At 39.0% G+C, this 26,392-nt stretch overlaps 1 protein-coding gene across 4 annotated transcripts in view; it reads left to right on the top strand.

Annotated features, from left to right (window-relative positions):
• The window catches only part of TIGAR (TP53 induced glycolysis regulatory phosphatase), a 43,818-nt gene that overhangs the window by 8,571 nt on the left and 8,855 nt on the right, over positions 1–26,392 (top strand). For 3 of the 4 annotated variants that reach the window (XM_029954225.1, XM_029954226.1, XM_029954224.1), the window contains exons 3-6: positions 3,768–3,889; positions 11,575–11,652; positions 15,022–15,132; positions 15,957–16,160. In XM_029954225.1, the coding sequence (XP_029810085.1) occupies positions 3,768–3,889; positions 11,575–11,652; positions 15,022–15,132; positions 15,957–16,160 (515 nt within the window). Of the gene's footprint in view, positions 1–3,767; positions 3,890–11,574; positions 11,653–15,021; positions 15,133–15,956; positions 18,030–26,392 lie in introns of those variants that run through there. The other variant, XM_029954223.1, reaches the window with a different exon arrangement.

The following is a 26,392-nucleotide window of genomic DNA, read 5'->3' as shown; positions in this document are numbered from 1 at the left end:
ATTTTTAGTAGTAACAAAGAAGAGGTTTAAGAAAGTGAATTCCTGTTCTCACACGGGATTGTTTCTTTATTCTGAACAGATTCTTCCTTTCTTGTTCTTCTAATTTGGGTTCAGATCTTAATCTCCCTATGATCCAGCAAGTCTAGCTTTTAAAGTATATCTTGGGTGAACTCTCAGCCAGACATGCTATTTCTACATGGTGATTACAAAAGCATTTCATTTCATTTTTTTGGTTAGGGACATCTGTACTTTGCAGAAACTGATTTTCATACCTAGTGTGCCTGACTCCCGCTTCTGAAAATTAGTCTGATAATTAAATGAACCTTTGTTTTCTGGTGACACGTGCCCCACCCAAATTAGCCTTTAGACTTAGTACTTGTCTCATTTCATCAGACGCCGACAATGGAGCAGGAATAAAAGTGTTTGTGGTCACACGTGTTTTCCACATTTGTTTTGTGTTCTTGTCCTTACTTTGTCAGTTAGATGCTTAGCTAAGTTACAGCATTCAAGGCTTATACATTATTTCCAAGCACCATTTTTGTTGCACACCTACAGTTTTGATAACATAGTAATTTTGTAAGTATCAGCATCAGGTGTCTTAAATTGTCTTTGGTGACCCATGAATTATTTAGAACTGTCTTTTAAATTTCCAAGTGGCTGAGCTTTTTGTTTTTGTTCATCTTTTTTGGTTGACTTCCAATTAGATTTTGTATTCTTTCTGACAAGATGGTTGATTTGATGATACCTCTTTGAAATCAGTTAACATGGTCAGTGTTTATAAGTTTACGATTATATGCTTGACCAAAATCTATGTTTTCTAATTGTTGGGTTTGGAGTTGGGTGTCAAATAATCAACCTCTCTTTTGTTGTTCAAATCTTCTATGCTTTGCTAATTTTGTCAGTTTACGGATTTGCCTGCATGGCCTAAATGTCAATTTATGGGTGAGATGTGGAATATCCCACTGTGGTGGCCAGTTTATTGTTTAATACCAGAAATTCTGTCAATTTATGCTTCATGTGTTCTGCTCCTGTATAGGTACATACAAGTTTAAAAATTGTTCTATCTTCCAGTGAATTAGATCATTGATTATTTATAGTAATCCTCACAATCATCTTGTCATAAAGTCCTGCATTTCTGGGTGTAATATAGCTTCTCCAGCTGTTTTGGGTTGTAATTTGTCTGGTATATGTTTTTCCATTGTCTTCCTTTCAACCATTCTGTGCTGATGTCTTAGGTGTTACCTCATAGATACTACACAGTTAATTTTCCTCCTCCTCCTCCTCCTCTTTCCCTTCACCCTGGCGTATTCTTTCAGTGGTTACCTTTAAATTTTTACCATTAATATCTAATGAAGTATAATATCAATACTTCTTTTCCTCCCCAAATACAACAACTTATATGATTATTGCTTAGTATCTTGATCCTACCCTTTTTTAACCACATGACCTAGGCATTATTATTTAATTTGTTATTGAGACAAAGTTTGTTTAGATTTACATATATATATATATATATATATATATATATATATATATACACTTACAGGTTTCTCTCCTCATACTTTTCTTGCATCTCAGACCTTCATTCCTGAAGTATCTTCTTTGAAAGGTCCCATGTACAGATTGGTTGGTGGTAAAGATAGTTTTAATTCCAGACACTTCTATTTTAATTTTATTTGACCTTTCTTAGCCTAGACAATTTAGACTGACAGTACACTTAGCACCGTGCTGTGTTGGGGGTTTTTGGCTTCCATTGCCCCTGTTAAGGCTTCTCTCAGCCAAATCATGTTCCATGGTAGGCAATCTGTCTTTTTCTGTAACTGCTTTAAAAATTTTTTTATTTGGTTTTGGTATCCTGCAGTTTCTTACATCTAGGAGGGATTTTTTTTTTCTTTTAATTTATCCTGCTTGGTGTTTTCTTTATCTGTAGACTTATATTTTCCCTCTTTTCTGGAAAATTCTCAGCCATTATCTCTTCATATTTTCTCTCCTACATTTTCTTCTTTCTGGAATTCCAGTCAGATGTATGTTAAGGACTATCATTCTCTCCTTCATGTCTCTAATATATCCGAGATATGTTTCATCTGCTTTATCTATGCTGCGTCTAGCTAAAAACCTCAGCCCTGTCTTGAGTTCATTAAGCCTTTCTGCTACTGCTCCTTTCATCCAGTGAAAGGTTATTTCCCTCCTCAGCAGTTCTGTCTTTCATTATTGAAAGACCTGTCTGGTTCTTTTCGAAAGCTGTTTGGTTGTGTTTGATGGCTTCTTGTTACTTGCTTATTTCTGTGATTCTGTCTTTATGTTTTATTCAGTTTATAATCTGTATTTGCTGATTTCAGTGTGTGAAGTATTAATGATTCTGAATCTTTTATTTGTTGTTTTTACTGACTTTTGTTCATGGAGGATTGTTTTCTTGTATATTAAGTCATTGACTGGATTATTAAAATTTTTTTTAACATTTATTTATTTATTTGAGAGAGAGGAGAGACAGAGCACAAGCAGGGGAGAGGCAGAGAGAGAAGGGTGACACAGAATCCAAAGCAGGCTCTAGGCTCCGAGCTGTTAGCACAGAGCTCCATGGGAGATTTGAACTCACGGACTGTGAGATCATGACCTGAGCCTGTCGGATGCTTAACTGGCTGAGCTACCCAGGCGCCCCCATTGACCAAACTATTATTTACTCTAAATTAGTAGAAAACTTCTTAGCCTTTATTGAGTCAGATTTGCTCTGAAGAGAATTTGCATTTGATTTTACTACAGACCTGAAACTGTATGAGCTTCCTTATAGGATCCCTGACTTCCAGGAACATTGAGTTTCAGTTCTCCTACCTTGCTGTTCCATGCAGCAGTCTCTTCCCCCCAACCGCCCTCTTGCTTGTGCCAAGTATCCAGCCATTTCTGTTTCTAATGTTAATATTTAGCTTTCAGCTCAGGGTGTTTTGGTCGCTTTGCATCTCCTCTTGGAGATCTTCCTTATATCCTGTGAGCACTGGCGCGCACATGCACACCTACGTATTTAGTTCTTTTATTATGGGAAAACCCTTCAGAGTTTTTAATCAGCTTTTCTACTGGAATTGGAAGTTCCAACCTTTTTTTAAAGGAGAAGGAAGGAAGGAAGGAAGGGGGAAGGGAAGAAGGATGAGAGGCAGTAATACAATATTTGACATTTGGGCAATGGAACTAAAGAAGGGAAACTTTTTAAGTGATGATTCTACCATTCAAATGAAGCACCTGGGGCCAGGACCTAAGATCAGAGCCAGCATTAATAAAATTCAGCTAATGAAGGGATGGGCAGACACAAGAAAGGGGAGAGCTGGAAACAACTGAATGTCATCATCTGATTCCCATTAGGCAGACATTCTTTTGGGAAACATTTGAATACCTGAGTCTTTATAGGATTATACCTTAAATGTACTTGTTTCCAGTTCCCTGAAAAGTTATGTAGAAAAATAACCAAGGAGATATATATTTTTTAATGTTTATTTATTTATTTAAGAGGGAGAGAGCAAGTGCAAGCAGGGGAGGGGCAGGGAGAAAGGGACAGAGAGAACCAGTGCAGAGCTCAATCTCACCAACCATAAGATCATGACCAAAACCAACGTCAAGTGTCTGAGGCCTAATTGACTGAGCCACCCACTTGCCCCTCCAAGGAAGTCTTTTAAATAAAGTGTAGATAAATTATATTTATATTTTCCTACATGTGATTTTATTTGCATCCTTTATGTATATATATTTGAATGTTATTTTTCCTTCTCTTACTACTACAGGACAAGGGGTAGATGAGCCTCTTTCAGAAACTGGACTTAAACAGGCAGCTGCTGCTGGCATATTTCTTAATAATGTGAAATTTACTCATGTTTTCTCCAGTGACCTCACGAGGACAAGGCAGGTAAGTTAACAGTTAAGGTTAGACTGATGAGTCAAGAGTATCAACAGTCATAATCTTGAAAACTGCTACCAGAATCTGTAAGCAATTAAATCACATGCAGATATCACCCCCAAACCTCTGCTACCTTCAACAGAACTTCTTTCTTTTCATTTTACTTTTATACTTTATTTTGATTTGGTAATTATATTTTTATTATATTTTTAATGTTTTTATTTATTTATTTATTTATTTATTTATTTATTTTTATAGTTTATCGTCAAGTTGGTTTCCATATAACACCCAGTGCTCATCCGAACAGGTGCCCTCCTCCATGCCCATCATCCATTTTCCCCTCGTCCCCATCCGCCCTTAGTTTGTTCTCAGTATTTAAGAGTCTCTTATGGTTTGCCTCCTTCCCTCTCCTTAACTATTCTTTTCTGCTTCCCCACCCCCATGGTCCTCTGTTAAGTTTCTCCTCTTCCACATATGAGTTGAAAACATGTGGTATCTGTCCTTCTCTGCCTGACTTATTTCACTTAGCATGACATCCTCGACGGCCATCCATTTTGCTACAAATGGCCATATTTCATTCTTTCTCATTGCCATGTAGTTTTCCATTGTGTATATAAACCACATCTTCTTGATCTATTCATCATTTGATGGACATTTAGGCTCTTTCCATGATTTGGCTATTGTTGAAAGTGCCGCTATGTACATTGGGGTACTGTACCCCTATGCATCAACACTTCTGTATCCCTTGGGTAGATCCCCAGCAGTGCTATTGCTGGGTCATAGGGGAGTTCTATTGTTAATTTTTGAGGAACCTCCCCACACTGTTTTCCAGAGAGGCTGTACCAGTTTACATTCCCACCAACAGTGTAGGAGGGTGCCCATCTCTCCACATCCTCACCAGCATCTGTAGTCTCCTGATTTGTTCATTTTAGCCACTCTAATTGAGCATGAGTTTTTATCTCAGTGTAGTTTTCATCTGTGTTTCCCTGCTGATGAGTGACATTGAGCATCGTTTCACGTGTCTGTTGGCCATGTGGATGTCCTCTTTGGAGAAGTGTCTGTTCATGTCTTCTGCCCATCTCTTCACTGGATTGTTTTTTTTTCAGGTGTGGAGTTTGGTGAATTCATTATAGATTTTGGATACTACCCCTTTATCCGATATGTCATTTGCAGCTATCTTTTCCCATTCCATCAGTTGCCTGTTAGTTTTTTTGATTGTTTCCTTTGCCATGCAGAAGCTTTTATCTTGATGAGGTCCCAATAGTTCATTTTTGCTCTTGATTCCCTTGCCTTTGGAGATGTGTCATATAGGAAATTGCTGTGGCTAAGGTTGAGGAGTATTTTTATTTAATTTTGAGAGAGAGAGAGACAGAGTGTGAATGGGGGAGGGAAAGGACAGAGAGGGAGGCACAGAGCCTGACACAGGGTTCAAACCCATGAACTGTGAGATCATGACCTGACCTGAGTGTGATCTCTTTTGGATCAGATCAAAAGATTGAGCCCCACATCAGGCTCCATGATGATTGTGGAGCCTGCTTGGAATTCTCTCTCTCTGCCCCTCTGTTGCTCCTGCTCTCTCTCTCTCAAAATAAATAAGTAAACATTAAAAAATAGTGAAACTGATCTGTGCTTGAGGAACATAAGGAGGAAAGAAATAGACGATGTAAAAAGAACCAAATTCATCTTCTAGAGATCAGAAACAACAGTGTTCTGAAGTGAAAATTTCACAGGAGGGGATTATCAGTATGTTAGACACTGTAGAAGAAGAGCAGTGAATTTGAAGTTATAGAGACAGAACTTTCCAAAATTAAGGAAGAAAGAAGAGTAAAAAAAGGAAAAAAAAAGGGAGTCTCAATTGAGGGCTCTAAAACAGACCCACACTTAAATGGTCAGGTTGGTTTTTTTTGTTTTTGTTTTTTTGCTTTAGATTTTTCTCATTGGTTTTTTTTTTTTAATCAATTGATCTTATTAAGTCCTTATTATTTTTAAAAATGAGTTTGGCTAAAGGTTTATCAGTTTTGTTGATTTTTCAAAGAATCAGCTCTTGATTTCATTGATCTATTCTTTTTTTTAGTTTCTATTTTATTTATTTCTGCTCTTTTTTTATAATTTTCTTCTGCTGGTTTTAAGTTTTGGTTGTTCTTTTTCTCGCTTCTTTAGATATTAGGTTAGTGGTTTCTTTGAGATTTTTCTTGCTTGAGGTAGGTCTGTATTGTATAAACTTCCCTCTTAGAACAGCTTTTGCTGCATCCCAAAGATTTTGGATCATTGTGTTTTCATTTTAATTTGTCTCCATGTATTTTTTTAGTTTCCTCTTTGATTTGTTTGTTGACTCATTCATTATTTAGTAACACATAATTCAACCTTCATGTATCTGTGCTCTTCCCAGATTTTTTCTTATGGTTGATTTCTAGTTTCATAGTGCTGTGGTCAGAAAAGATGCTTGGTAGGACTTTGATCTTTCTGAATTTGTTGAGACTTATTTAGTGATTTAATATGTGATCTGCTCTGGAGAATGTTCCATGTGCACTTGAAAAGGAGGTGTATTCTGCTGTTCTGGAATGAAATGTTGTGACTGTATTGGTAAAGCCATCTGGTCCAGTATGTCATTCAAAGCCACTGTTTATTTGTTAATTTTTTTTCAGATGATCTGTCTATTGATGTAAGTGGGGTGTTGAAGTACCCTACTATTACTGTATTACTATTGAGTACTTTATGTTTGTTATTAACTGCTTTATGTATTTTGGCTACTCCCATGTGGGGTGCATAAATATTTACAAAGTTGTGTCTTCTTTTTGGATTGGCCCCTTTATTATTATGTAGTGTCCTTCTTTATCTCTTGTTACAGTTTTTGTTTCAAAGTCAATTTTGTCCAATTTAAGTATTGCAACCCCAGCTTTCTTTGCACAGCCATTTGCATGATAAATGTTTCTCTGTTGTGCATGTGTCTTTAGGTCTGAACGGAGTCGCTCATAGGCAGCTTCTAGATGGGTCTGGTTTTTTTTTTTATACTTTCTATTATCCTATTTTTTTGGATTGGAGCATCTAGTCCATTCACAAAGTAATTATTGAGATGTTGTGTTTATTTGCTATTTTGTTACTTATTTTATGTTTGCTTTTATAGTTCTCTGTTCTTTTCTTCTTGGGCTTTCTGTAGTGATCTACTTGGATTCTTTTCTCTTTATTTTTTGCATATCTATCACTGATTTTTGGTTTGTGGTTACCATTAGGTCTGTGTGTAACATCTTCTGCATACAGTAGTCCATAATAAGTTTATGGTCACTTAGGTTGAACCCATGCTTTATTCCTCTCTTCCCCATGTTTAGGTATATGGTTCATACTTTACATACTTTTATTTGTGAGTTGCTTGACTGGTTTTTATAGATAGGCTTGTTTTTACTGCTGTTGTGCTTCCCACTTTTCCTGTCCTTACTTATGGTCTTTCCTTTCCATTCTGAGTCCTCGTCACCATTTCTTGCAGGGCTGGTGTAGTGGTCATGAATTCCTTTCACTTTTGTTTGTCTGGGAAACTCTGTCTCTCCTTCTATCATGAATGATAGCCTTGCTGGATAGAGTGTTCTCGGCTATAGATTATATGCTTTCAGCACTTTGAATATATCATGCCACTCCCTTCTGGCCTGCATACTTTCTGCTGAAAAATCAACTGATAGCCTTATAGGATTTCCCTTGTATGTAACTGCTTTCTTTTTGCTGCTTTTAAAATTCTCTCTTTATCACTACTTTCTGCCATTCTAATTACTGTGTTTCTTGATGTGGACCTCTTTGTGTTAATTTTGTCGGGGCGTCTCTGTGCCTCCTGGATCTGGATTTCTGTTTCCTTCCCCAGATTCAGGAAGTTTTCAGCTATTATTTCTTCAAATAAATTTTCTGCCCTCTTTTTTTTCTAATGTTCTGGGATCCCTATAGTTTGAATGTTATTACATTTGATTTCTCTAAATCTGTTCTCATTTTGCATCATTTTTTTTAATCTCTCACCTACTCAGCTTGTTTTCCATTACTCTGTCTTCAGGTCACTGATTCGTTCTTCTGCTTCCTCTAGCCTACTAATTATTCCATCTAGTGTATTTTAAATTTCATTTGTTGTGTTCTTCATCTTGGATTGGTTCTTTTTGATCTCTGTGTTAAGGATTTCACTGATGTACTCCAGTCTTTTCTCAAGTTCAGTGAGTATCTTTATGAGCATCACTTTAAATTCTCTACCAGGCATATTACTATCTCCATTTTATTTTGATCTCTTGCTGTGATTATGTCCTATTCTTTGATTTGGGACATATTTCTCTGACTCTTCATTCGTGTGTAACTTGTATCTGTTTCTATGTGTTAGGAAAGTCAGCTCTGTCTCCTGTTCTTGAAGGAAGTGGCCTTGTGAAAAAGAGGTCCTATAGTGCCCTGCAGTGCAGCGTCCCTTGTTTATTAGAATCTGGTGCTGCAGGCCTGTCTCCTCTGTGTGCTGTGTGCACTTGGCTGTTATGGCTGAGCCACTTTTGCTTTCAGTCCAGTCATCTGCAGAAGTTTTCTTTGTCTGTTGTGGGCAGGATTTCATCCCTTTGTTGCTAGTGGGCCAGTCTGGGGCTGCCATGGGGCCCGAGTTGAGTCAGACCAGGCATTTGCCAGAGTTGTGGTAGCACCAAACTGCAGAGCACTTTACTGATTTTTAAAATTCCAGGTTTGAAGTCCTGTTGATTCTTAGAACTCACAGAATTCAACCCCTCTGGTTTTCAAAGCCAAGTGTAACGGGGATTTGTGCTGGTGTGTGTTTCTTTTCCAGGCCTTCAGACCTTCTGCTCCCTCCCTCCTGTGGATGGCCCACAGGTCTGTTTAACTCCCTGTTGTGTCTTTGCCCTTCCTACCCTCTTCATTGTGCCTCTTATCTACCTTTACTTGTGGAATATGTCCTGCCAGTCTTTGGGCCATTTTCTGGGTTATTAATACTGATGTGAATGTTATCTAGTAGTACTCCTGGGAGGAGGTGAACTTAGGGTCCTCCTACTCCATCATCTTCTCTGGAAGCCAGAATCTTTTTTAGTCAATTGGATTTTGACAGAGGTGCCAAGCTAATGCAGCACTTGAAAAGTATTCTTTTCAATAGCAGCTGCTGGGGGAAAAAAAATCTGCTGAAACAATGGGCTATCTATATGGGGGAAAAATGAACTTTGATCTTTACCTCATATAACACACAAAAATTAACTTCTAGTTAATCTCAGCACAAATATAAAAGCTAAATATATATATCTTCAATAAGAAAACACAGGAGAAAATCTTTATAAAGGTCTCTTAGTGCAAGGCATGAACAAGATATAGATTATATTTTATATGTAATATACATGTTTTATATATAATATCTATGTGTGTATCTGACAAATGTGTCTCTCTATTTAGATAAATATATAGCCATATACATAAAATTTTTTCAGCTTAGTAATTAGAATAACACTTTAAAATGGGCAAAGAAATTGAATTTGACCAGGCACTTCACAAAAGAAGAGAATATGGAAGGTCAATAAACAGATGAAAAGATGTTTAGCATCATTGATCTTGACAGAAATGCAAATTAAAACCACAGTGAGAGTCTACTACACAGACATTTGAAAATGCCCAGGAATGTGGAACAACTAGGATTCCTACGTTGCTGGTGAGCATGTACAACGGAACAGCTACTTTGGAAAGCAGTGAGAGTTTGACATATGCTAATTGTGTGATCCAGCTGTCTCAGTCCTAAGACTTTATCCAAAGAAATAGCATATGTTTGCACAAAGATTTGTACACAGCTGTTTAACAGCTTTGTTCATAACAGGCCAAGAGCAGAATCACGTGTGTTTATGAGTAGGTGAATGGATAAATGAACAGTGATACATTCATGCTGTGGAATGCAGCTCAGCAGCAGCGTGGAGGAGTCTCAAAAACACACTGAACAAAAGGAGCCAGGCACAAAGAGTACATATTTTATGGTTCCATTTATATGAGACTCCAGAAAGGGTAAATTTAATCTTCAGTTATGTGGAGCAGATCCCTGGTTGTCAGAGGCCGGGAGTGAGAGGGACTGACTTGAAAGGACACAAAGGAATCTTTTAGAGTGATAGAATTCTTCCATATCTTGATTTTGGTGGTGTGTAGATAGTCATATACATGTTTCAAAACTCAGTGAACTGTACACTTATAGGAAGGTATGTTTTTTGTTGTAAATTATGCTGTGATGGAATTGATTAAAAAATACAGAACAAGTTGATAAACAAAAATTTCATTTGAGGTTTTCATACCTCAGTGGGATGTATTAAATAATAGATGAAACATAGTTGAAATGATGATTAGCTCATAGGTAAATGTAAAATGGTAACTGAAATGTATAGCACAATGTGATAAACAGATAAAGCATTTAAGAGTTTAAAAGAAATGAAGAACATGACATGAGATCTGGTGTCTTTCAGAAGGAGATGTTAGAATGGGAAAGGGGTCAAAGAAGTCACAGTTGATAATTTTACAGAACTTTTGAAAGATAACACATTATCAGATTTAGAAAATATGGCAGATTCCAGTAGGGATAAATAAAAAGAAACCCGTATCTACACTTACAATAACAAAACTGCAAAACTCCAAAGATTAAAGACAAACCTCATCTACTAATGACCAGTATTAGACTATCAACATATTTGTCAGTGTCAGTAATAATTTTTTTTAATGCACTGAAGAGATAATAAAGACTGACCTAGAGTTTTATACCCAGCAAAACATTTTCTAGGGTATAGGTGAAATGAACACATTTCAAACAAACAGGCTGTAAAGGAACTTCCAATGGATACTTGAAGAAGGAAAATAATTCCAAAAGGGTGGTCTGAGTTTCAGAAGAGATTGGTGCACAAAGACATTGGTAAAAGTAAGGGTAAATATAAACAAATAGTGACAATATAGAACCATAAGGATGATAATGTTTAATTTCTGGGGAGGGGATTAAAAACAAGTCAGGTTATGGACTTAAATTATTTCTAGTTTTGCAAATACAGTGTTTCTTATTGATCAGAACTAACCAGGCACTTCAGGAGAGAGGGAAATATGAACAAAAATGAGCCCAAACAAAAGCTGGCAGAAACAAGCCACAGGAGTTATTTGATAACTGGTTACCGGACACAGACCTTAAAATTAAACTGTTGAAAGCACAGGTTAAAACATGACACACGGAATTATAATAGAGAACTGGAAATTATGCACAAAAGCCAAGTGTGAATTCTAGAACTGAAAATATACCTGAAATTAAGACTCAGTAGTTGGGTTTCACAGCAATTTGGCACACCTGAATGGAGAATTAATGAACCGGAACCTTTTCTGTAAAGAGCCAGATGGTAAATTTTTTTAAGTTTTATGGGCTCTATGGTCTCTGTCACAGCTGTTCAACTCTGCTGTTATACGGTGAAAGCAGCCACAAACAATACATAAATAGCTGTTCTAGTAAATCTTCATTTGCAGCAACAAGCCTAGATTTGGGCTCTAAATTTGCTGACCTGTGAATTATAAGATAGCTCAGAAGGAAATACCCAGGTCCGTGGGAAGAGAGGCAACTTTCACAAAAAAAAATTATTTCTAGTTCTTTTTTTATATACTGTGAATGTGAATGTATTTTGACATTTTGGGTAGAATGACTCTTTTTGTGAGAAAAGAAACCATTGTCTTTCCACTTTCAGACTGTGCATGGGATTTTGGAGAAGAGCAAAGTTTGCAAAGATATGACAGTAAAGTATGATTCAAGGCTTCGAGAAAGAGTAAGTAACTTACCTATATATTGTTCTTCACCATAAGTCATCAGTAAGCAGCTCAGTTTATCAGATGCATTCCTGATAGGGATGTGGAATCAGCTAACATGTTAAGAACCTGTTATGTGACAGTGGCTGTTACATACTCTCACTGATAGTATCATCTTTAATTATGAAATCCGTGTGAGGTGGGCATCCCAAATTATAAAAGCAAGGTCTCGGAAGAACTAGGATAGAAGAGCGTGAGGTAAAGGTGCAAAGACCTCTTCTCAGCCTCCCCATCCTACGTACCAGTTTTAAGCTTGAATAGACTTTCTTATGTCCATTTCATATACCAGAAATGAATCTTGCTGAAATGGTGACTTAGCTAAAGCCATGCCTCAATTTCAGAGCTGAGATTGTCCTCCCAGAGCAGTAATTTTGCTCTTCACTGTGGCCCCGTGAGCTAATGTCCCTGGCAGCCCTGTGATTTCTTCTGTGCTCAGATAGAAGTGTCAATGGCTAGGGCATCTTTGAGAATTGCTTTTCATAACTTTTGTGCATTCTCTTTTCTTGTCCAAAATATATACCAGAGTTTCCACAGAAGTGGTGCTTGGAAAGGCTCTCTCTGTGCCTGAGAGCCAGTGCTCCAACGTTAACACAAGCCATACGAGTTCAGTGAAACGCTGGTCACGGCCTGCCATTGCAGAGTAGAGACCTTCTTATTGGCCGGGCCGTTCTCGCTGTGTGCCTTCTCCCTGCGTCACTGCATCATCTTCTGTGATTTCAGTTGATTTCCAAATACATATTTTTAGCCTAGATCTCTTGCCTGAGCTCACATATCAAGCTTCCTACTTTTTATGTCTGTATGTGTGCCCCACATCTACTTCCAGCTCAGTGGAGCATACCATCTTTTCTCCACGTGGCTCCTGCTTTACCCAGTCGCTCAAAGTATGCATTCTTTTTTTTTTAAGTTTTTATTTTTATTTATTTTTGAGACAGAGAGAGACAAAGTATGGTCAGGGGAGGGGCAGAGAGAGGGAGACACAGAATTCAAAGCAGGCTCCAGGCTCTGAGCTGTCAGCACAGAGCCCAGCATTGGGCTTGAACCCACAAAAGGTGAGACCATGATCTGAGTCGAAGTTGGATGCTTAACCAACTGGGCCACCCACGTGCCCCTCAAACTATGCATTCTTGACTTCTTGCTTTCCACATGTACATCCTACCATCATCTTGTCAGTTTGGCCACTGCGTAATAGTTCTTGAGCCCTTCATCCCCTGCAAACCCACTGCCGCCATCCTGCTGCATTCAGTGACCCCTGTCACCTGGATCACCGGGAACAGTGGTTCTCCTGTCTTCTGCCTCGCTCTCGCTTTCTGATCTAGTCTCCACACTGCAGAGTCATCTTTGGAAAACTTGGTTGCTGCGCTCCTGTATAAAACAGTTCACTGTTTCTCTTTTACCCTCGGAGGCCGTCCAAGGTCCATCCTGGCTGCCAGCGTGCTGTAGGATATGATCTGGTGCCTCCCTCTGCCTCGTCCTTCTTCCCTGTGCTTACTGCTCAGCCTTAACAGTGTTAGTAAGCATTTGCACAGTAGGCTCTCAGCACTGCAGGTTTGTTCATCTTTATAATACCCTGATGTTGGGAAGATTGAAAACCTCATTTTTACAGTTGCAGAAGCCAAGGCACACAGAGGTCAAGTCCATGGTCATAGAGCTAATGATTTTTAATGTTCCAGTCATAATTAAGGATATAAGAATTGGGTACCTGGGTGGCTCAGTCAGTTAAGCATCCAACTGTGGATTTTGGCTCAGGTCATAATCTTATGGTTCGTGAGTTCGAGCCCTGCATTGGGCTCTGCACTGGCAGCCGGGAGCCTGCTTGGGACTCTCTTCCCCTCTCTCTGTGCCCCTCTCTCTTTGCCTCTCTCTCTCTCTCTCTCTCTCTCTCTCTCTCTCTCTCTCTCTCTCTCTCTCTCAAAATAAATACATAAACTTAAAGGTAAAGAATTTGAACTTAAGAATTAGAAGAGCACCTGACAAATGTGCAGGTGCTCCTTTATAGGAGCAACATTTAATTAATTGTTGGACTTCTGTCTGATGGTAGTGGTCGGATTTTGGGACATCATCAGTATAAACCATAGATAATGATTTATGTCTGAATATCCTATACATAATCTGTTATTGTAGGGAATTAAAAGTAAGAATAGTTTGGGTGAAAATACAGTTAAAATTTCTACCATGCACAAATATGGTGAACATTTTCATATGTGTGCTCTTGGCTTTTTTCATGTTTTTCAGTCTGTCTGTCTGTCTGTCTGATTGTGTATGTTTTTTTTCTAAATGTACTCCTTCTATATGTGTTAGTTTGTAACCAGATTTCCTCCCTATGCTATCAATGCCCCAAAGTGCACATGGACATGATCACCTAATTAGTGACTATATTATTCCAATAAGTGGATATTACATAGCTACTACTACCGGGGACACCTAGGGTGTGACCTGACTTTCCACTAGTGTAAATAATGTTAAAATAAATAAACATCGTTTTGTAGTTGATTCTTTATACACCTGCCTAATACATTTCCTAGAAATGAAATTGTTGAGGGTGTACTTTTTAAAAGCCTGTTATACATATTGCTGCATTTCCTTCCAGAAAAGCCGTGCCAGTTTGTACTTCATGGATGATGTAGGAGAGCTTTTCCCACATCAACAGTAGCAGAGGGTAGTCTCTTTGGTCTTCCAATTTAGTAGCCTCTAAAAGGTGCCATTTTAATTTTCACATTATGGATTCCTGAGGAGTTTCTTGGCCATTTGTATTTCTTTGGTGACTTCTGTGTCCTTTGCTATGGCGCATTCTTTACGAATCTAAAAAGTTAATGAACTTTGAGATCACACAGATCTGGGTTTGAATTTCAACTTTTCTGATTATTAGATGTGGGAATATAGGCTAGTTGCTTAGCCCCTCTGAAACTGCGCTCTCCCATTCATAAATATGGTGAGGAAAATGCCCGTCTCAGAGTGTGTTATTAGGACCAGATGAGACGGTGTTGTGAATGGGAGGTGGCTGGCTTGGTTGCCGCACAATGTTCGTTTCTGGCCCTGGAATCTGTGCGGATCTCCCAGGTTGTCCAGTAAAGCCACACTGTCTACCTGAGTGTGTTGTTCCATATGACGCATCTGGACACAGTGTCTAATTCAAGGTGTCAGCTGTATTTTCTAGGGTTCGCGGTCCTCTACTGAGCATATTCTCATTATTGGTTTAAAAGATAGAATAAAGTAAGTGGAAGGAAGCCAAGCTTCTTGCCAGAATGATTGTTCTGAGTTGTCATAAGCATGTGTTTAATTGTTGTATTGCAAGTTGATTTGAGGCACTGTTGTCTGTTGGACCATTGCAGAAATACGGGGTTGCAGAAGGCAAGGCACTAAGTGAGCTGAGAGCGATGGCCAAAGCAGCTGGGGAAGAATGCCCTGTGTTCACGCCGCCCGGAGGAGAGACCTTAGACCAGGTACGGTGCCCTGGGACAGGCTGCCACGTGGATGAACTCGCCAACGTCAGAGGACCTAACACCAAGTTCGTTTTATAAATAAGAGGCCTCTAAATCTTAGTGAAGCAGTTTGAAAGTTGTTTGGTTCAGAAACCAATTCTATGTGGTATATTTGTTTTTCCTTTTAAGCCGTCTTTCTTATTTACTGTTAACGTTGGCAGTCATTGCCAGTAATGGATGTAAAAGGATGTGTGGAGGAGAACTCTTTGAGGATGAAGCAGTAATGTCAGGCAGGCAGGGGAGTGCAGTGCTGCTCCAGGAGAGCGGCAGGCAAAAAACACTTGAGGCGAAATAATTCACGGCTCAAAATCTTCAAGCCGCTGCTTCGTCTTTAGCTCTGTAAGTGACGTCATCACTGTGCTTGAATTTCTTTGATGTGTTCTGTTTTTAAACTGTCCTGTTGGCGATTTCCTCCCTATTTTTTATTTCCATAATTTTCTTGTAAAGAGTTTCTGTTTAGTAAAGGCAAGATCTTTTGTCCTCATCGATGTGCTCTAAGTGTCCTTTCCTATTTAACACTGTTATATGGGCTTCTTGTTACTTGTAAATTTCCCTAATTAGATTGTAACTGCTCTGAAGGAAAGAATTAGAAATGGTATCTTATTCATCTTTGTCCCAGAAAATACCAGAAATACCTGGGCATTTACTATTGATTGAATGAATAGAAACAGAATTTCATCTGCTTATGTCATACTTATATTGACATATTAGAAAATCCAATCAGTTATGTATATATTTTAAGACTGTCAAGAGTAGCACTTTAATTTGTATTTCTTTTCTTGTAGGTGAAAATGCGTGGAAAAGACTTTTTTGATGTTCTTTGTCAACTGATTCTGCAAGAAGTGGGTGAAAATGAACAGTTTTCCCGAGGGGCTCCAAGCAATTGTCTGGAAACTTCTCTGGCAGAGATATTTCCCTTAGGAGAAACCTGTCCCTCTGATTCTAATTCAGACAGCAGAGCTCCAGGATTAGTCGCCAGCGTCTTAGTTGTGAGTCACGGCGCTTACATGAAAAGCCTGTTTAATTATTTTCTGACTGACCTTAAGTGTTCCTTACCCACAACTCTGAACAAATCCGAATTTATGTCAGTCAGTCCCAACACAGGGATTAGTCTCTTTATCATAAACTTTGAGAAGGGACAAGAAATGAAGCCAGCAGTTCAGTGTGTTTGCATGTACCTACAGGATCATCTAAATGGAATGACTGAAACTTGCTAAGTTTAAATCTATGTCAAAATCTAGCAATTTTGAACCTCTGAGGGAGTGCCTTTGGCTTTGTTTCCATCCTCTGCTAGTGCTGATTTGGAAACAGTTTAAAAGCTATTACAGCAGGTTTTAAAGCTTGACTGGAATCATAGCCACAGAGAACACTAATGGAAACCTTTTAGGACTGACTTATTTTGTCTTGGGTACAGTTGGCATTTTCCAAAGTAAATTTACCACCCTGTTCAGTTACATCTCTGGATTGTAAATGGATCAGGGAATTCAGTATTGCAAATTGAGGTATTAATGACCTTGTTACTATGGTTTTGTTTTTCATTTTGTGTTGGTTTTTTTTTTAATATCTGAAAAGTCTAGCCTGTTTTATTGGCTCTTGGTAAGATACTGTACTGTTTTTTACTATCTCGTTCAGTGCTTGAAAGAAGGAACTATTTATAATTTCCACTGCATATTTATAGTGAGAACACGCTGTATTTTAGAAGTCTTTAAATTAAAAATCTTTAACCATCCTCAGTTTATATAAAGCAAAATGACACTAAAATTTTTAATCTAGAAATCAACTTTTGGAATTTTTTACTCTGGAAGGTTTGAAATGTGGATGAATACAGATTATGATTGTGGATTGCAATGTCTGATGAGGAAGAATTTAAAGCATCAGTTGACTAAGACACATTCAAGAAGGAATCTCTGAGCAAAAGACGATAAAATGAAGAGCTCTTTCTCATCTAACTTATAGGCTGAAGAATGTAGTTTGAGAAAGGCTCTAAAAAATGTACATGGTTGCTAGTGCAGGACACAGTAACCTTGGAAGGAACAGACTCTTCCTTGGAAAGAATGTTGCTCTTGCTCTCATAACCACAACCGTGGGTTTTGTGGAAGGTACAGTTGCCTCTTTTTTCCAGCAGATGGCACTGGAGCAGAGGGATTTTGGTTAACTGAATTTTGTACAGAAGCTTGGCCCCTCAAAAGTCCTTACCTAAATTAAAGTCTTTTACAGGTAGTTTGCTTTTATGTTATCATGCTGGTGAATGCTGTGACTCTCACAAGAGTATTAATACTAAAGTTTGTCAGTTAAGGCTAAAATCACAGATGGTCAAAACTTACCTTGGACAGCACTTACATCGTTCCTCAGGTTCGGCGTGACAGTGTTCTCAGCATGCCCACCCTGCCCCTTTCCTGCAGAGAGCACTAGAGGGAGCACTCTGCAAGGGAAAACTCGAAAAGGGAATCAAAAAGGACGAACAATAATAAACGTCCACATTCTCACCATCCAGAAGTAATAGCTGCCCCCTTCTTCCATTTTTTTTTTTTTAAAGAAGTAACACACTGAGATGTAAGTGAGATTCTTGAAGCAGTTCCTGCAGGGCTATGCCCCCTTGTGCCTTGCAGAGGCCAGCACCACAGTACGACTGTAAGTGTGTCCATTCTCTACATTTTTACCTATGATCGTAAGGAGATGGTGTTGCTGCAGTTTTTTTTTTTAACATGTACATAACTATCACCAGTCTGTATTCCGTATTTTCACTTAGTATATCATGGGGTTCTAGCTATGTTTGTATGTGTGGATCCACTTATTATCACTGTTATCACCGTATTAAATAAATGTGGCACATGCTCATTGTGTCTCCTGTGAGTGGACATGAGGGTGTCTTCAGTATGTCCTTTTAGAAACAGCCTTCTGCATCTCTCTTTGTTCCATATCATAAAAAAATGGTGCATCTCCAGTTTGACAAGAGTCCAGTGGGTTTTCAAAATGGCTGTTCTGTTCTGGTTTTCGGTCTTACTGGCAAAACTCCGAAGTCCCTATTTTCCACATTTCTCTTAGCACTTGATACTGTCTAATGAGATCCTGTGACTTTGATGAGTGAAGAGTATAATGTCAGTATTTTAATGAGCTTTTGTGTGATTGTTGATGAATCTGGGTGTTTTTTCTCTTTTTAAAAATGTTTTATTTATTTTTGAAAGCAAGAGAGACAGAGCATAAGCGGGGGAGGGGCAGAGAGAGGCAGAGACACAGAATCTGAAGCAGCTCCAGGTTCTGAGCTGTCAGCACAGAGCCTGATGCGGGGCTTGAACCCACGAACTGTGAGATCATGACCTGAGCTGAAGTTGGATGTTCAACTGACTGAGCCACCCAGGCGCCCCACTCATGTATAATGACAGCATACCCTCACTAGTAAGTCACTGGTATATGTTCCTTGCCTGTTTTGTTGTTGTTGTTGTTGGACAGTTTGGCTTTTTCTAGTGAGCTGCAGAGATAACATTGTAAACATCCTCCAATTTACTTGCCTTTTACATATGTTTATCAAGTATTTTTTTCATGTCAATGTTTTTCTGTTACTAAGTCAGATCACTGTATCCTGTTTTGTTATGGTTTGTCTTTAAGAACCTTTCCTACCAGGAGGTCATATAGTGGCCTTCTGCTTTCTTACAGCTTTAGATGATTTTTTGATTGCTAAATCTGGAGATTATTTTTGTATAGGGTAAGGTAAGAATTCAGTTTTGTAAGTTTTTCCCAGGTGATGAAACAGTTACCCAGCATCATCATCAGGAGTCTCCTTTCCAGCGGGTTTATGCTTCTACCTCTGTTCATACCCCCAGGGGCCCATCTTTGCTGGAGTCTCTCTGTGGACTTTGTTCCCAGTGAGATACATATTCCCCTAACAGGATCATAGTTACCGTAGCTTTGCAACTGGATCCCTTGTAGGGTGAGTAACTCCTTGTTTCATTTTCTTTCTTTCTTTTTTTTGTAGTTGAAGTATAATACAGTGTTTTATTAGTTTCAAGTGTACCACATAATGATCCAGCAATTCTATACGTTACTCAGTGCTCATCATGATAAATGTACCCATAATCCCCTTCACCTGTGTCAATTATCCTCCCCTGCCCCCAACACCCAACCGCTCTGGTAACCACCAGTTTACTCTTTATATTTAAGAATTGGGGTTTTTTGTCTCTTTTTCCCTTTATTCGTTTGTTTTGTTTCTTTATTTTTACATGAGTGAAATCATATGTTGTTTGTCTTTCTCTGACTTTTTTCACTTAGCATAATACAGTCTAGTTCCATATGTTGCTGCAAATGGCCAGATCTCTGTTTCATGGCTGAATAATACTCCATTGCATATACATATCACATCTTTATCCTTTCATTTCTTGATGGACACCTGGGTTGCTTCCATGTCTTGGCCATTGTAAATAATGCTGCAATGAACATGGTGTGCTGATATATTTTTGAATTAGTGTTTTCATATTCTTTGAGTAAATACCCAGTAATGGAATTATTGGATCATATGGTAATTATATTTTTAATTTTCTGAGAACCTCCATACTCTCTTCCAGAGTGGCTGCACCAGTGTGCATTCCCACCAGCAGTGCAAAAGAGATCCTCTCTCTCCACATCCTCGCCAACATCTGTTGTTGCCTCCATTGTTAATGTTAGCTATTCTGATGGCGTGAGGTGGTATCTCACTGTGGTTTTGATTTGTATTTCCTTGATGAGGAGTGATGTTGGGCATCTTTTCATGCATCTGTTGGCCATATGTATGTCTTCTTGGGAAAATGTCTCTTCGGATTTTCTGCCCAGTTTTTAATTGGATTATTTGTTGTTTTAATGTTGGGTTGTATATATTCTTTATATGTTTTGGATATTAACCCCTGATCAGATTATCATTTGCAGATACCGTCTCCCACTTGGTAGGTTGCCTTGTTGTTTTGTTGGTGGTTTCTTTGCTTTGCAAAAATTTTTTATTTTGCTATAGTCCAGCAAAATACTATATTTTGCTTTTTTCTCTTGCCTAAGGAAACATACATAGAATGATGTTTCTGTGGCTTTGTCAGAGAAAGTACTGCCTATATTTTCTTCTAGGAGTAGGCGTCAGGTCTCACTTGGAGGTCTTCAATCCGTTTGGGGTTTAGTTTTGTATGTGGTGTAAGAAATTGGTCCAGTTTCATTCCTTTGCATGTAGCCGTGCAGTTTTCCCACCTCGTTTGTTGAAGAGACCGTCTTTTCCCCAGTGCGTGTTCTTGCCTCCTTTGTTGTAGACTAATTGACTGTATATGTATGGGTCGATTTCTGGACTCTGTTTTTTTGTTTTGCTCTATCTGGCTATTTTTGTGCCATTTTTCTTGTTTCATTTTTATAGTTGCCCTAGCTGTTTGTGCACCTATATTCTTCCATACACATTTAAGAATCAATTTCCAGAAAAATTCACTTGCACATTTACTTGGAATCCCATTTATCTGGTCACTCAGTACATATTTTTCAAGCATGGCACACACATGCCAGGTGTTATATGAACTATTAGAACTGTTATAAGAGCTGAAAATGTATAGAAATGGACAAAAAGTAGACAGAGTCTCCATCCTTGTGGAGTGTATAGTCTGTCAGGAAAGACAGATAAATATGTAACCTGTCAGAGTGTGGTCAATGGGAGAGGGCGATGGAGCAGGGAAAGGGGAATCTGGATAGGAGGGAGGATGTGCTTATTAAGGGTAAGTACGAGGGGGTTTCTAAGGTGTTCTCAAGGGTTGTAAAGGGCGCTCTGCTGACCTCCCCGGAAAAGAGCGCCTGAGGGAGGGAGTTGAGAGTGCAGAGACCCTGAGGGGGGATCTTGCTTTCTGTATTTGACCTGCAGGGGAGAGTTGGGGGAGTCCTGGCCAAGCAGGGCTGAGGGGATGGGGAGGTGGTGTGGCCCCATGCTAAGGATTATGGAGAGCATTTGTTGGCTGATTAATATCTGATGGGGACAGTCAGTGACACAGGAAAGGTCTGTGGTCAGAAGACCTGTGTGCAAGTTCTAGTTCTGGCTCGTAGTAGCTTTGTGGCTGAACAAGTCTCTTAATGCCCCTGAGCTGCTGTTTACTTATGCTAAATGGAGAATAATTGTGGTAATGTATGTACGTGTGTGTCTGCTTTGGTAGCCTTTTGGTTTTGATATGTCAAACCTACAGAAAAGTAGCAAGAATAATACAAGGAATTCCTATATACCCTTTACTAAGATTCCCCCCTTACTTACATTTTGCTACACTTGCTTTGTCATTTACCATGTGTGTGCGCGCACGCGCACAAAATTGTTTTTCCTGATATTTCTCGTTATTAGATTCAGGTTGTGTTTTTTGTTGGAATTACCCTAGAAAGGATGTGTCCTTGGTGAGTCTCATCAGGACGTACATGATGTAGCACCAACTTTGTCCACCATAATAGGTGTTATTTATGTGGTTCCTCCTGAGTTTCTACCCTCGGTTCGTCTCCACTGATTATTTTCTAACTCCATTTTTGATTCTGTATTTATTAGTTGGTATTTTAAGTAAAAAAGAACTTTCCCTTCTTCCTCACATCACTATAAACTCAGGGGTATTCAGTGACTTGACTCAGAATCCAGTCCTCTTGTTATTTTGTGCTGAAGATTGTCCCAGGTGTGGCCTGTGGGGACCCTTCCAAGATGCTTCTTGTCTTCTGTTGATCTGTTCCCATCTTTCTTTAAGCACCTCTTTACTTTCCGGCATAACTCTCAGATTATTCTTTTCTAGCCTCAGTCCTGGGAATCCATTTCTCCAAAGAGCTGCGTTCCTTTTAGTGGAAGTGGCATTTAGAAACCAAACTCCGAATGCTGGCTGTGGTCATTGCTAATCTTGCCTTCCTTGTTACTGTTGGATTATATTCTAGTGCACAAACCACAGTCTATTTTGTTGTTGAGCACATTGATTACTTCTCATTTGGGGGCCATTATGAAGAAGCTGCTAAGAATACTTTTTTTTTTAACATGTCTTTTGTGGATATATGTCTTCATTCCTCTTGGGTAACCATTTAGGAGTATAATTGCTGGGTAGTAGGGTAGTTGTGGGTGTTTGCTTAATGTACAAAAAGTTTGACCTTTCTCCAGGGCGGTTGTATCATTGAAGGCTCTCCAGTGAAGTATGAGACCTCTAGGTGCTTCACATTCTCACCAGCATTTGGTATTCCCAGTCTTCAGTTTTAGCCATGATGGTGGGTAGGTAGCAGTATCTTGCAGGGGTGGTGATTTTCCATTTTCTTGTTCACTAATGATATGGAGTATTTTGTCACATCCGCATTACCTATCTACATAGCTTCCTATGTGAAATGTCTGGTTTGTTTAAATTGTTTTTTATATTGAGCTCGTTATATATTTCAGAGATACAAGTTCTTTGTCACCTAAAGGTGTGCGTGTGTGAGCACATATACTTTTATGTATCCATAATATTCTGGTTTTTATATTTGTCTGGTAATATAATTTTTTTCTTCTAAGTAGTGGTTTTATGAGAAGTTATTAATTTTTGTAAGACTGATTTACCATTGTGTTTATTTTACGGTTATTGCTTCCTGTTTTCTAAGAAATCTGTACCTAACCCTTGTTGGGAGCCATTTCTGAACTCACTAAGTTGAGAATATTCCTTCTTGTGAGGTTAAGGTGGGTTTTGCATGGCCTCCTGCCATCAGATGATGACTGATGTCTACCCCTACCCCCCCACTCAATTATTTTTTGAGCACCGGCCCCCCAAGGCACCTTGCTGATTGGTATTGGGAGTGACTTGTCCCCTTACTCTAAAATATGCTGATTGCACCTTCTGAAGGAACTTATTATAGGAATTTCTTCTTTTGTGATTATAGGAGCAAATATTACATTTCTTGAGAAACTGGTTTGGTTTTTTTTAATTAATTTTTTTTTATGTTTTACTTACTATTGATTCAGAGAGAGAGAGAGAGAGAGAGAGAGAGAGCGAGCGAGCATGAGAGGGGGAGGGGCAGAGAGAGAGAGACACAGAATCAGAAGCAGACTCCAGGCTCTGAGCTGTCAGCACAGAGCCCGACAACAAGGCTCAAACCCACAAACATGAGATCATGACCTGAGCCAAAATCGGAGGTTAGGGGCGCCTGGGTGGCTCAGTCGGTTAAGCCTCCGACTTCGGCTCAGGTCAGATCTCACCTTCGTGGGTTCGAGCCCTGTGTCAGGCTCTGTGCTGACAGCTAGCTCAGAACCTGGAGCCTGCTTCCGGTTCTGTGTCTCCTTCTCTCTCTGCCCCTCCCCCTCTCATGCTCTGTCTCTCTCTGTATCAAAAATAAATAAAACATTAAAAAAAAAAACAAAAAAACAAAATCGGAGGTTTAACCCGACTGAGCCACTCAGGCACCCCCTGAGAATCCTGTTTTACTTCCCCTCACGAAATCAGGCTGTTGACCCTGCTCACAAAGAACTTTGCCTTTGCTATGCTAAAAACATTGTCTTGTATTTGAATGCTAGATACACCTTCCCCATTGATAAGCATCTAACTCACCTACATCAATCACTATTGATAAAGGTTGTGCATGAGTCTTCTACAAATCTATGTACTGGGAAATTTTTACATACCAAAGAAATTTGTCATCAGAAATCATTGTGTAAGGCAAATGCCACTTCTGTGCTGGGCCCCATATATTTTTTTTTTCCTGCCTGGTGTTCAGAAAGAAATTCATGGTTCTCTCATCTCTCCCCCTTTTGCCCTTTCGCCGACAATCCTTCAGGGAGCCCTGGACCTGCTGGAGCCGGACTCTGGCAAACCCTGGCTTGTGGAGGTTGTTTTGTTTTGTTTTACGTTTAGGTCTTTGATCTATCTGGAATTAAGTTCTGTGTAAGGGGTTGAGGTTCACGGTTTTTGACACAAATGTTCAGTTATTCCATCAGCATTTGAGGAGACTTTTGTTTCTCCCTGAGTCACTTTGACTCTTTTTTATCAAAAATCAATTGACCGTGTAAATGTGGGTCAATTTTTAGATTCCTTATTTTCCTTTTATTTTGCTGTTTCAGGTCCTTTGTATTTCCATATACATTTTTAAATAGACTTTGTTTTTAAAATAACTTAGATTTACAAAAGTTTATTTTTTATTTTTTTAATGGTTATTTTTGAGAGAGAGAGAGAGAGAGAGAGAGAGAGAGAGAGAGAGAGAGACAGAGCACAAGCAGGGGAGAGACAGAGAGAGAAGGAGACACAGAATCCAAAACAGGCTCCAGGCTCTGAGCTGTCAACATAGAGCCGGACGTGGGCTCAAACTTCTGAACTCTGAATCATGACCTGAGCCAAAGTCGGACGCTTAACTGATTGAGCCACCCAGGCACCCCTAGATTTACAGAAAAGTTTAAAGTTAATATCAAGAGTTTCTATATGCCCAATGTTCAGTTTCCTCTATTATTGATATCATACATTAATATGGTACACTTGCAATTAATGAATCACTATTAATGTATTATCAATTTCCTTAGTTTTTACCTGGTATCTTTTTTTGTTCCAGAATTCCCAGTCCCATTTCATACCACTTTACATTTAGTTGCCATGTCTCCTCAGGGGCCCTGCTTAACTGTGCCAGTTTATTAGACTTTGTTTGTTTTGTTTTTAAATAGTGATTTTTTTGTTGTTTATTTATTTATTTTGAGAGAGATAGAGACAGCATTAGTGGGGGAAGGGCAGAGAGAGAGGGAGAGAGAGAATCCCAAGCAGGCTCTGCACTGGCAGCACAGAGCCCAATGTGGGGCTCGAGCCCATGAAGCCACAAGATTGTGACCTGAGCTGAAACCAAGAGTTGGACGCTGAGCCATCCTGGTGCCCAGACTTTGATTTTTGACCACCTTGGAAGTTTTGAGGAGCACTAGTTGGATGTTTTGTCAGATCTCTATAGGAATTTGATTTTTTTCCCCTCATGATTAGAGTTGGTTATAGTTTTCTGAGAGAAGAACACAGAGGCAAAGTATCATTTTTATCACATATCAAGAGTACTATGAACATTACTTATTTCATTTGTTGTTGATGTTGATTTTGATGTTGATCTTGATCACCTGGCTGAGATACTGCTTGTGAGGTTTCTCCATGGTAAAGTTGCTCTTTTTTTCCCTTTTCCATACTGAACCTTTGGGAGAAAGTATGCACAGTGGGGGCTTATGCCTGCCTCTTTGGGGACAGAGTATCTACATATTTTTTTTGGAATTCTGCATGAGAGATTGGACTCTTCTTCATTTATTTATTTATTCAATTATTTTACTTTTTCTGTAAGATTTTGAATTTTTGAGTTGAGACTTATTTATCGGCTCAGTATATATCATGATGGACATTTCATATGTATTTGGAAAGAGTATATATTTTGTAGTTGTTGGGTTTAGTGCCTTTGAATGTAATTTATATGAGGTTCATTAGTAGTGTTGCTCAGATATTTCTATCCTTACTGATTTCTTTGCCTCCTTGCTTACTCACTGAAAGAATCGTGTCCCTTCCCCTCTTCCCCCAAATTTGGAAGTTAAAGCCCAAGTCCCAAGTAATTCAGAATGTGACTGTGTTTAGACATAGGCCCTTTTAAAGAGATGATTAAATTAAAATGAGGCCAGCAGGGTGGGCCCTAGGCCAGTCTGTCCCATGTCCTTAAATGAAGAGGACACGGAGAACTAAGGGTTGCCCGTACACAGAGAGGACAAGCAAGAAGACCACCACTTACTTCTAAGCCAAAGTGAGCGGCCCAGCTAGACTTGATTTCAGACTTCTGGCCTCCAGAACTGTGAGAAAATGAATTTCTGTGGTTTAAAGCCACCCAATCTGTGGCATTTTGTTATGTTAGCTCTAGCAAACTAAAACAGCACCTTTCCATCCCTCTTTCATAGACAACATGTAGTTGGGTATTTTTATTTAATCCAGTCTAACCATTCCTGCCTTTGGTTGTAGCATGTCATTGATACATGCTGTAATCACTGATACGATTGGATTTAGTCTCTCGTTTTTTCTATTGATTCCATCTGAGTTTTGTTCTGTTCTTTTCTGCCGCCTTTTGAAATTATTGAATATTTTTTGGTAATCACTTTTAATATGTCTGCTGGCTTTTTGCCAGTACTTGTTTGCATTATTATTATTATTGTGGTTACTTTTGGAATTACAGTATGCAATTCCATAATTGTAACTTGCCCCATAGAGTTCATACTGTGTAGTGATTTCACATACAGTGTTCTCATCCTGCAAACATTTGTTTT

The sequence above is a fragment of the Suricata suricatta genome, chromosome 10, assembly GCF_006229205.1.
Source record: "Suricata suricatta isolate VVHF042 chromosome 10, meerkat_22Aug2017_6uvM2_HiC, whole genome shotgun sequence".
NCBI lineage: Eukaryota > Metazoa > Chordata > Mammalia > Carnivora > Herpestidae > Suricata > Suricata suricatta.
The sequence above is the reverse complement of the archived record's forward strand: the minus strand, read 5'-3'. Positions and strand labels throughout refer to the sequence as shown.